Below are 12500 nucleotides of genomic sequence, written 5' to 3'. Positions count from 1 at the left end.
CCAAATTAAACTCTCTTTTTCCATACCACAGAATACTTCCGCAGAAAAGGAGTGCCAACCATGAAAATTCAAGAACTGTTCAACTTCATTGTCGATCCTATGCTGACTGCAGAGAAACGGGATGAGTATCTTGAGGAGATGAAAGAGATCGCTGCTTCAAGACCTGTTGGGGAGTTAACTGACCAAGAGAAGATTGATGAAGAAGTGTTTAAGAATGCTTATATCCCTAAAACTTTAGATCAGGTTAGAAGATTTCTAGTATTAATACTATTTCTTGTTGTATGACTTGTTTTTAATATTTTATTCAATTGTTTCCTTATTTTTCTTTTCAGTAATTGCTACTTTTCATAGCCAGAGAATTTCAGTAACCAAAGTCCAGCTTGATAGTAGTCTTTTGATAGGATATGCTTTTTGTCCCTTCTTCGTCTTCTTCTTCTGCTGCTTCTTCAATTTTTTCCTCCCTCTTTCTTTCTTTACTGCTTTCAAACTCACAGCAATAATAACAACTAAAGATTATATTGTCCATATATTCTTCTTTCTTTTATATTTTAAAGATATAAAAACAAAATATAAACCAGCTAATTTTCTGCATAGGAAATTCAGTATTATTTTATCATTTTACCTTTTGTAAAAATTGCAGTATCATAAGGAACATATAACCTATATCTTCTTCCTTTAAACAATTTTCGAGCATTGATCGCAAATATCAGTTAGTACTAAGCTCAGTTTGTGAATGATATTTTCCATACATAGGCTTGTTTTATTATATATTCAAAAGTATTTTAATTTTTTAAGTTTAGAATGTATCAGTAAAAAATACCTTTTTTAATATAGAGTTATACATTTTATAATGCAGGTTATAGATTTTGAACGTGATATGCAGCAACTGAAGCTAGGAACAAAATCCGAGAAGGAAATCACTTATCGCACTGTCTTGGGTATGAAGAAAGATTTAAGTGGACCTGAAGTTTTACCCATACCAGGTGATGCTTCAGATTCAGGAGGAGATAGCAGTGAGGGTGAGTTGACTCTGAATTTTCTTTATATATCATAATTTTTTTATTCTGCTATGAATAGTTCTGACCCAGTTCATCCCCCGTGGTATTGTATAGATGGAACAGATGGAAATTGAAAAGGCTCTTTAGGCTTTAATGCAAGTGAAAATTTTACACTGTGATCCTGTCTATTGTTTTAGTTCCTTTTAATATAAAATTGGAAACTCTTTTAGAAAATATGCAGTATGATCAAAATTTTATATAATTATCATCATTCATATATTTTTCCAGATGAAGAAGACAGTGAAGATGAGGATGATGAGAAAGGTAGCCATCGAACAGTTGGAAGACTCCGGGGAGAGACCACAGAAGACAGGAAAGAAAGGAAGAAGGCAGTCAAGGAAGCACAAGCAGAGAAAAGAAAATCGAAATTGAAAAAGCATGTTAAGAAAAGAGCAGAGAAAGTCAGGAAAAAGAAACATTAAGGTTTGAATAAAAGTATGAATAATAGAAATTTATTCCTTTTCTATTCCTTTCTGATTTATTTTTATTTACAGTATAAGTAGGCAGTTAAAAATACTTATGTCAATAAAATAACATCCTTTGCAGTGGCAGAAATGATAAAATATGTCTATTTTTTCGTAATGTTAGGTAGAAGATCTAGTTGTGATAGTTGTCATCTTTTTTTCTTTTTTTTTTTGGTTTAACATGTGTTTTGTCATTTTATTATAATTTCCTAATTTAATATTTTTGTTGGTAGAAGATGCATATCATGTGCTTGGAAGAAGAATTTGTTATCTTTTATTTTTTTTGTAATAGTAAAATATTTATTGTTACCAGTGTTGTTTCTTTCATCACTATTATAATTGAAGGCATATGCATCCAAAGATGGTTTGAAATCAATTGCCCAAAATACATATATTTAATGTTTTGTTAATTTAAACTGCTTTTTGTAACATGGGCATCAATATGTTCACATTACTTCACTATGGCTGCAGTTCAATGATGTGAACATATTGATATTAAAAAGGAAAGCTAGAATAAACAAAACATTTAATAAATGCATTTTTAGGCAGTTGGTCTGAGATAACTTTTGGACACATACCCTGACTTGTCATTGTCAGTATTGGTACCATTATTATTATTATTGCCTTATTTTAATTAGTATCAGTAGTATCTTTTGTATAGTTATCATTATAACTTTTGCTGTAGTATTTCTACTCATATCTTATTATTTTTGGTTGATTTTTAAACCTTTAATATTTTTTAAACTAATTGATGCCAGAACATTGTAAGAACATGTATTATTGGCCAAGTTCTGAGCCTGGGCAAAGATTTAATATCATTATAAAGCCTGGGTGAAGCTTACTTTTGTACTTTTCACTGAACTAAGTAGAATTTATCTATCCTGGATAGATTGTACAAATACCCAAGTGTTCAAACTCATTCTAAAATCAGACATTTCATTTAAAGATGACACCTTTATTCTTTCATTGAAACAATTGTATGACAAGACTTTAGGGAAATAGGATATTTATATTGCGTTATTTAAAAAGGAGTGATTTTTAAAATTCAAATGTCTTCAGGGATATATTTTTTCAGTGATGAAAATGAGAGTATTTTCACTATTCTAAAGAATGTAACTGATTGAAGCAACTCTTCAGTTTATCATGAATTTATTTGCCATACAAATAGTATTCATAAAAGAGTTTCATATCTATATAACATTTTTACATATTTAAGGTGATGTGATTTTTTCATTGTGATTAGACTAACCATTTGATCACTCAATGGTATTATCATCTTTGAATACATTGCATTTATTTTAGAAACACTAATGATCTGTTCAGATGCAGATATTGTAACCTCTTGAATGTATACAATGTCTAAACTAATATTAATAAAAAAACAGTGCATATATGTCATCCATCAGTATCTGGACTTTGAGCATTTCTAAATCATATCATACTAGAGCAACTATGAAAAACATAGCCAGGAAATTAAATGAAGTCATGAAATTAATTAGCTAAACAGAACAGCATTTGCATTTCAGTCCTAAGTTTCATTGTGGAATATTTAAAGCATCATAAATATTGTGGAAATACAATACAGTGAAATAAGATGAAGAGAGAGCATGATCGATCTGATTTTTAGGATAAATGCATTTTGCATTGAACAAATAATTTTAGGTTGATTGGTGTAACTACTGAAAAGTGATTACATATGTTCAAGTGTGCAAAGTGAAATTTGTCCTCACATTTCTTCACTAAGCAAGTTAAGGAACACCAAGTATATTGGAATATATGTATTTTCTATTATACTATCATTACAAATCTAGGAATGCATCAGGTCATGGAAATGTAAAACATATGTTGGAAAAGTGTTGTGTGTTTCCATAGATATAACATCAACCTCAATGCCATGTGAATATAGATAATTAAACTTCACATCAAGACTTGAATTCATGGATAAACCAGGTACAAAATGAAAAAAAACAACTTAAAACCAAGTGAAGCACCGGTAACATTTGCAAAAGCTTAAATGATCCATGAAAAGTGTTATGGGAAAAGCTTCTACAAACCATCTTAAACTAAATATAATTTGGATATCAGACATTCATAACATATGTAATTTACAGTGACATCTGGTGAATTACTTACATATGCGTATTGCACACCAAAAGAGCTTAAACAATTAGATTGCACATTTACACATAGATATAACAACCAAAAAGACGAGCCACAGTACAATAAACAGGTGGAAAACTATAGACATTTTCATTGTTCAAAATCACATTCATTCTGAAGGGAAAGTCAATACCAATTTGTGCAAGATAAGCTCTACCAGTCTTTCAAGGTAACCTCTCTTGTTCGCACCTAGCTAATGGAGACAGTGAATTTCCATAATATCTCTGCATGTGTAAAATATGTTATATGCATTGCTTAATAAACAGTGAACTCATGCAACACTACAAATTCCAAAGTTCTAATTGATTTCTGTGCTGCTTGCAAAAAAAGAATGAAGACAGTGCAGTAGATATAAATTGTGTTTTTCACGAAGTCTACCTTCTAACTTTCTAGTTGCTTTAAAATCTTGGTGATGGTTAGTCATTATCAGAGAAATGGATAACTAATAAAAGGAAATGGCAAAAAGCTTTGGAAAATTATATATATATATATATATATATATATATATATATATATATATATATATATATATATATATATATATATATATATATATTCTATCAGCTCAACTTATTTTAATCAAGATATTTTGCCAATACAAATTGATATCCAATATATTATATAATCATCTTTTAATCTAATTCTATAATAAATACATACACTTAGCTACTTTCAATAGTTCCATTACTATTGCCATTTCCATTCCCATTATTGCTATCCTCATTCTTAGAACGGAACTTGAAAAGCCGCGCAGCATGAGCATTGAAAGAAGATGATCTCGTAGGCACTGGTCCTCGTTCTTTTCTTATAGGCCGTAGAGAGTAAGTACGAACTGGTGGTGTTCTCTCTTTTACCTAGAAGAAATGTATATCACATGAATAAAAGTTGAGGACTAATTACTGCATGAAGGTACCACCTGAGAACTATTTCATGGAATTTCTGTGCAATATCTTATTTTATTTGCCTACTTTTTCTTGGCTAGCATACAAAGATAATTGCTTTTGCTTTTAGTCAGAAACCTCATGTCTAAAAATAATAAGTTCCATATGCAAAGTTCTGACAAATGTTGAATGAAATTATTGTTACAGGAGAAGTCATATTCAAATGGAATACCCATTTTTAATGTCATTTATCTTGTCAAGAAGTGTTTTCATTCAGAAAAATGTAAGGGAATAAAACAAAAAAGCAGTTGCAGTATAGACAGTTGAAGAAATTTCTGATTAAAATTATGGATGAAAGGTTAAACAAGAGAAGTGACTGTATCTTCATAAGTATGGTAATTATGCTGGAATGACTTAAGTCTTTGTAGGTAAAAATGAACAGCTACAAACAAGGAAATAAAAGAAAAATAGTTATCTAGTTGTACAGCAATCACACAGAAGAACATTTTCTCTTTAAAATCATCACCGAATCAGCATCAAGGTTTTCTGAAGTTGTCCACTAACTTCAGAAATAATTATCATCACATTACCTTCATTCTTGCTTCCAATAGTTCTTTTCCTCTTTCTGACATGACGATTTTTTCTCTGGCACTACGTAACTCATGGTCAAGTTTTAAACGATCTGCTTCTAGCTGCCGCAACTTCTTTTCCGCTTCTGTAGGATGGAATAATTAAATGGGTATTAATAAAATAAAATGGCATTAACAGACTCTATAATTACTTTAGAAACTGCATGGATATTCCCATTATTCTTGCTGGAATATTGCATATGTGCTGTACGAGATTGTGTGTGTGTGTGTGTGTGTGAGTGTGTGTGTGTGTGTGTGTGTGTGTGTGTGTGTGTGTGTGTGTGTGTGTGTGTGTGTGTGTGTGTGTGTGTGTGTGTGTGTGTGTGTGTGTGTGTGTGAGTGAGTGAGTGAGTGAGTGAGTGAGTGAGTGAGTGAGTGAGTGAGTGAGTGAGTGAGTGAGCGAATGAGTGTGTGTGTGTGTGTGTGTGTGTGTGTGTGTGTGTGTGTGTGTGTGTGTGTGTGTGTGTGTGTGTGTGTGTGTGTGTGTGTGTGTGTGTGTGTGTGTGTGTGTGTGTGTGTGTGTGTGTGTTTATGCGTATGTGTGTGTGTATGTGTGTGTGTATGTGTGTGTGTATGTGTGTATGTGTGTATGTGTGTGTGTGTGTGTGTGTGTGTGTGTGTGTGTGTGTCTCTGTGTCTGTGTGTGTGTGTGTGTGTGTGTGTGTGTGTGTGTGTGTGTGTGTGTGTGTGTGTGTGTCTGTGTATAATATATATATATATATATATATATATATATATATATATATATATATATATATATATATATACTTGTGTGTATGTGGGGGGGCTGTTTGCCTGTGCGTGTGGGTGTGGGTGGGTGAGCCGATCGGTGTGTGTCCGTCCATGCGTGTGTGTGTATGTTTGCAATAGCTTCCTCTATTCTTTTGTTTCACTGGCCATGGATCCCCCCACCTCTTAATTGGTTATCCTTTTCTTCTTGGAGAAGTTGGAAAGCTTCTCTCTTCTTAGTTTCTTCCTCTAGCATTCTCTTTTGCTCCTCCTGGAGTCTCTCCAAGTCTTCTCTTCTTTCCCATTCCTCTCGCAAAACCCGAGCTTGTAAGTTCCTGAAGTGTTAGCAGAGGTTAGAGCTCTGTACCGTATAAATTACAGATTAATCTTTAATATTTGAGATCGCAACAAAGGTTCATTCATATACTTTTGAGAGAGTGAAGATTAATAAAGGTTCGATATTTTAGAAATATCCTCGCCAAATGGACAAAAGTCCCACCTAACAATTTCCTCGTCTCGTTTCGCTTGTGTTTCCTCTTCCAGGAGAGTTTCTAACTGGAACCGTAGGTTTTGAAGCTCAGCCACGCGACGTTCCTCTTCCTGGCGAGCCAAAGCTTCTTCCTTGGCTGCTGCTTCCGCTTCTGCTCGAGCCTGTGTACAGAAAAGTTAAAAAGATTGAATTACTTCCTCCTGCTTGTCCAATTAGGTATTATTGTTTCTCTCTTTCTCTCTATCTCCCTCCCTCCCTCTTCCTCCTTCCCTCCCTCCCTCTTCTTCCTTCCCTCCCTCCCTCTTTCACCCCCCTCCCTCTTCTTCCTCCCCTCCCTCCCTCCTTCCCTCTTCCTCCCTCCCTCCCTCTCCCTCCTTCCCTCCTCTCCCTCTCCTCCATCTCACTCTCCTCCATCTCCCTCTCCTTCCCTGTCTCCCTTTCCCTTTCCCTCTTCCTCTCCTCCTGTCACTTCCATAACTCATACTTTCACTTGTTTTCTAATTCAGTCATTCTATATGCATCTCTCTTTTTCAAAAATGTCCCTTCAACGTACTATTTTTTCCGCCATGAGCTCAGCCTGTGTGTTCTCAATGATGTCTGCTTGTGAAGCCCTTCGGATTCTCTCGGCAGTTTCACGAGCCTCTTCCTCCTCGTATTCGCTTCTCCGCGATATGGACTGCACCAGCTGATATGGCAGTGGCTCTCTGGAGTGTCGGATTGCAATATCCAGGGCTCTCAGCCACTCGCTCTTACTCCTGAAAAAGTGGAAGTAGATTTTATAGTATATCGATACACTTGACCTTGACTGTGTCTGGACATGTATATAGAGGCAATATACAAGCATGTTTTCACTGGCTACATTACCTGTGGTCGATAGCCGCTAACTGAATGAGTTTGTTTGAGTCCAGACACAACGTGAACCTACAAGGCCTGGTTCCCGGCTCGTCTGGGATGCTGTGGACTGTGGAGGACGGCGTTAGTTTCACGTGTGTTCTGCCCAGCATAAGGTCGGCTGCCCGCGCTACCACTGCCTTCGTCCGTGCCATGGGCTTGTGACTTCTTGTTGCCATCGCCCATGGCAGCACCTCGATCTCACGTCCTACCCACACAGGAGCCCACCACGCTCTCTGGTAGACTTTACCCTGGCAATTTACAGATGGTAAATTACTTTGACGTGTTTCTGGTTTCTATCATCTGCTCTATGTTCATTACTTGTTTAATATTTGTCACTGTATCATTTGCCATTTTTTTCTTAATTTACAATTAATGATTATTTTTTACAGGTTATGTAAAAAGTGGACATTCTGGATATTTATCCTTTCAGGATATAACACACAATTTGACATAGTCTCTTTGTTCACTCACTGCAGGCGCCTTATCAAAGACTTTAATCCTGGAATCATGGAACAAACAAACACGAAGCGTACTCACCCGCTTCATGATTTGGTCCACAAACGACCCGTAGATTTCGTCGACAGCCTGGTTTATGGCAGGGGTTTCCGTGTCTTGTATGTAGCGTCCCTCCAGGAACGTCAGGAACACAGGGAAGGTGAAGCTAGTTATCACGGTGGCTAGCTGGTTAAAGTCTTTGGCATCCCATTCTCTTCCCAGTTGAATGACCAGCTGTTTAGTGACCTCTCTCACTTCAACAATGCTCATCGTCACCTGGAAAACGTTGCATTCAGTAACGCGACATTGCATGCATATGATTATTTCATTGTTTAGTCTTGTTAGTAGATATTGTTTTACAAGGAGGTAGGTGGGTTGTTAAATCAAAATCGGTTTTTTAATAAGAAAAAATAAATAAACTAGAAAATAATCATGGGTTAAAAGTCACTATTTCATATCCATAAAACTCTCGCTTTTATTGCAGTCTGACTGAATGGCGCTGACAGCCACTGAGCAACGGGGCCTACACAATGAGCCATTCTTCTGCCTGACCTGCAGGAGCCCTTTCCTCGACGGCTTCCGCTCCGCCAGGAGGCAAAACACCCGGAAGAGCTTGTAGACGGACTCCTCGGAGAAGAGCGGCAGGTGGCGCTGGATGAGGGAGGAGCGCCCCAGCAGCCAGAAGGTGTGCTCGAGGGTATCGTGGCAGCCCTTGAGCTCGCTGTACGGGGTGCTGCCATTGTCCACTTCAGCCAGGACCTGTGGGTGCACAAACCAAGGGCGGTGGAGATGATAACTTGAGCAAGATAGTAAAAACACGTGAATCATGAGCCTCTCCATATGTGGCCCCAGCGCGAAATCTTGTCCGATCTCTGGCTTCAAGTTAAACCTCTGCCAGACTTGTTTGTCACAGTGATTATGGAAATTATGGCGTCGTCCACCAGTTTTTCAATCAAGTTTATTTGACTTTCAACTAATGGAACAGATTTCAGTTGTTTTATTTCTTCTCTAGTACGTTATACAAGAAGTCAATTAAGTGACTGTAAATTATGAACTAGATTAAATTTTCGATTTTTGTAAATGAATAAATAAATAATACCATACCTCATGTGTCAGAAAATAAAGAAACTGTTCAAAGGTGAGTTGTTTGGAGCTCAGGTACTCGGCAATGCAGGTCTCCACTTGTCGGTCGATGTTGAGTAAGACCCCCACATTCTGGGTCAAAACCTGAAGTGAAAAGTGGAAAACGTGCATTTTCATTTATCCTTTTTAGAAATATTAAGAAACCCCACAAATCCCAGAGATATCATAAAAAGTTTTCTTGCATAAAATGTTCACGCACAAAAAAAGGTTCGAATTAAAAAGCCTACATTCAGTCTTCTGTCTACACACTTTCTCACACCCACTCAGAACGAGTCCCCACCCTAGCCGATCCCCGCCGACCCCAGCTGATCCAGGTAGGCACAGACGGGCGGTTGTGCCTGTATCTTGGCGGGCTAACTGATAATGAGCCTTGTCGTTTCCCTCCTCTCCATCTCGTCCCATTTACTCGTCTCCCCCTCTCCACTTCCTCATTTTGTCTGTTCTCCCTCCTTTGTCGCCTCTCACCTCTGCCCCCCTTTCCTCTTTCTTTCCCTTTCTCTTTCATCCCTTGCCTTCTCTCTCTCTGTTCCTATTTCTTTGAACTCCTCTTTTACCTCGCGCCTTGCTGTCTCTCTTCTCTGCCCGTCTATTTTCTCTTCCTCTCACCGCTTGCCGTGCCTCTCCTATCCCTCTTCCTTGTCATTATTACTTACATACTTGTGCTCTTCCTCAACTTCCATCTCTTCCCCTTTGCCATGTTTCTCATATGCTTCTCTTCCCCTTTTCTCTCTCCCTTTCACCTCTCGCCGTCTTACCTCCTACCCTTCTTCCCTAGTTCTCTTCCTTCCATCTCTCCTCCACTACCATCACTCGCTCTCTCTTTCCTACCAATCTTTCCGCCACCGATTTCGCCACCCTGCCGACGCCAACCCCCCCCCCTCTGGCTTCCCATCCGTCCCCGCGCCGCCATTGCAAGACAGGCGAAACCTCCCATTCCTCCCATCCATTTTTCTGTCGTCCGCAAAAGCCTCGGTCATTTGTCATGGTCTCGGAAATATTTCATGGTGTTACTGAAAACGAAACCCGTTGATAATTTGATAAAGTAAATAAATTAATGAATTGATAAATATCAAAAATAGAGATAAATGAAATTAAATAAGGACATATGAAAAAATAAAATTATCAAAAACACCCGCTGATAATTAATCAGAACCAGCCATCGGCACAAAAAGGGAAAGTGGAATGCCGGCACAGACGAGGCATTGAGTTTTTGTATTACTTCTCATCAAAGAGTTTTCTCTGGGCGGCAAAAACTCTGATCTAACTGAAAATAAACATCATTGCAGAACTTTACCAAGAAAAAATATCTAAATTCTTAATAAGTCGTATGGTTAGTTTTCGGTAGCGTATGTAGTTCGATCATCTTTCCCTGTCTCCCTCTCCCAATCTTTTCTCTCTTCTCTTTTCTTCTTCCTCTCTATCATACTTTTTTAAGTGTTTTGTTAAAAATTTCTTATGTGCCACCTGGAATCCTTGCACTTTTGAAATATATTATATATAAAAAATGCGACTGAAGACTTGACGGTACTAGTTAATCAGTCGGTAATTTTTCATATTACGTCCGCCAAGCGGACATCGACACACTGACTCAAACACTTCATAAAATACTTTGATTCTAGTCTACTACAAATATATTTTATTAAGAACGTGTTTACATTTCAAAATTGACTCAACGATCGTCATAGAACATAAGCCTCCAGCACATATTCTGGTTAAGCTTCATCTTAAAGAATGAAAGTTCTATTGTTCATAATCATCAGCTTGTTTCCAAAAAGATGACAGAAAAGTTTAAATTCAATCAAACAGTGAAATGAACACAAAAATGTAATTTCGAAATCGAGGGATGAAAAATTATCACACTAAATTCTTGCATTTACTGTAGACTGAGAGTACGTATGAAAATTGCTTATAATCCAGTCATCTAAACACGAACTCATTAAAACAGACATATAAACATACATGCGTATACATGTGTGTGTGTGTGTGTGTGTGTGTGTGTGTGTGTGTGTGTGTGTGTGTGTGTGTGTGTGTGTGTGTGTAAACGTAAAACTCGAAGACTCCCGTAACCTTGATGAGATGTGAGTCAGCTGACAACAGTATAAATCCTGTTTGGAGAATCAGCTGTTCATTTTCTCGATAAACGCTGGCATCTCGGTCTGCTTACAACTTGGAAAAAAATAGTGGAATGCTAACAGTCAATAATGTATGTATCTTAATAAACCAACATTGCAAATACAAAATTAATAACCTGTTTATTGTCCGTTCCTACATTTACCTTCATTTACCAATAGAGAAATAAAGGGAAAAAAACGAAACGAACTTCCTTATGGTAGAAACTGCACATTTCGCGAACACGTGTGCAACTTCGGGAACATACGCGCAGTCTCACGTAAACACAAAGAAGTTTCACACACAAGAAAGCTTAAGCACGTAACGGTTAGTTGCACTCAATTGCAAAGACGGATGTAGACATGAGTACACACACAACAATACGGGCATACATACCTCGTGATTAAGGGTGTTGATCACAGTCACACACGTGAAGTTTGAAATGTTATCGTATTTTTCTCATTCTTTATATCCTTGAATTATAGTACAAAATCTTCATGGCGAGTGTTAGAAACCCCCATATGTATATATTACGAAAATGTAGTAATTTATTGCGGATCTCAGTTTTTCTCGAGACACCCTTGGTACCTCTGCGCAGTGGAACGGGAACACCACAACGAGCAGACTAGATTCGGACACAAAGCAGGGAAGATAAGCAAGGTTTTTTAAAACGGGATTCATCTTGTATACTTCGATGAATCAAGGATGATAAAAGGACATTAAGAATGTAATGCTAATATTTATTTTTTCATAAGACACATCGTAAACAAACACACACACACACACACACACACACACACACACACACACACACACACACACACACACACACACACACACACACACACACACACACACACACACACACACACACACACACACACAAATATAAACACAGAATACCACGACCAGTGTGATGTTAGTAAATAAGTTCCATCTAAGGGGAAGGCCGTCATCCCCAAAGAAATCTTTAACGCTAATCTAGGACACACTCAAAGCGTGAGAAAAGGACGCCAGCTGACTGTACCCTCCATCCTCATTCACAAAAGAAATAGGCGCTCAATGGCGAAATAGGCTGACAGGCTTGTAAAATGGCGGGAAAACACCACTTAGGCTATATCTGCAAGTTAATGTCTTTTTTGTTTAGTTGTCTTTTAGGTCAAGGTGACGTACGAATCTAAAAAATCAAACTGGTGCTCTTCCAATATTGCGTTGAAGAAGAGAATGGAAAGGAACGTTTTTTTTTCGTTTTCTTTTTTTTAAAGAAAATGTAAGCGAATAAGTGTGACCGGGACGCGTTAATGTCTCCCTTGATAAGCATTAACGCGCCTGCAACAAAATTCTTTGAAATCATTATATAATCACTTGCATTGATTATATCAGTGTCAGATTGTAGATGAATATGAAAACAACAACACAACTACCTTATACGAAAACCTCTGTTTGCT

At 37.4% G+C, this 12500-nt stretch overlaps 2 protein-coding genes across 2 annotated transcripts in view; one reads left to right on the top strand and one right to left on the bottom strand.

Annotated features, from left to right (window-relative positions):
* RIOK1 (RIO kinase 1) overlaps positions 1-1831 on the top strand; it is an 11133-nt gene extending 9302 nt beyond the window's left edge. The window contains exons 10-12 of the mRNA XM_027363516.2: positions 32-243; positions 857-1019; positions 1287-1831. Of these exons, the coding sequence (XP_027219317.1) occupies positions 32-243; positions 857-1019; positions 1287-1480 (569 nt within the window). The 3' untranslated portion in view covers positions 1481-1831. The remainder of the gene's footprint in view (positions 1-31; positions 244-856; positions 1020-1286) is intronic.
* A 1461-nt stretch (positions 1832-3292) lies between these two features.
* LOC113811730 (differentially expressed in FDCP 6 homolog) overlaps positions 3293-12500 on the bottom strand; it is a 12370-nt gene continuing 3162 nt past the window's right edge. The window contains exons 2-10 of the mRNA XM_027363525.2: positions 8905-9027; positions 8353-8559; positions 7843-8076; positions 7276-7553; positions 6965-7166; positions 6421-6572; positions 6105-6256; positions 5154-5278; positions 3293-4536 (exon numbers count right to left, since the gene is read on the bottom strand). Of these exons, the coding sequence (XP_027219326.1) occupies positions 4345-4536; positions 5154-5278; positions 6105-6256; positions 6421-6572; positions 6965-7166; positions 7276-7553; positions 7843-8076; positions 8353-8559; positions 8905-9027 (1665 nt within the window). The 3' untranslated portion in view covers positions 3293-4344. The remainder of the gene's footprint in view (positions 4537-5153; positions 5279-6104; positions 6257-6420; positions 6573-6964; positions 7167-7275; positions 7554-7842; positions 8077-8352; positions 8560-8904; positions 9028-12500) is intronic.

This window comes from Penaeus vannamei, chromosome 9 (assembly GCF_042767895.1).
Source record: "Penaeus vannamei isolate JL-2024 chromosome 9, ASM4276789v1, whole genome shotgun sequence".
Taxonomy (NCBI): Eukaryota; Metazoa; Arthropoda; class Malacostraca; order Decapoda; family Penaeidae; genus Penaeus; species Penaeus vannamei.
Note: the sequence above shows the minus strand (reverse complement) of the source record. Positions and strands in the feature narration are given on the sequence as shown.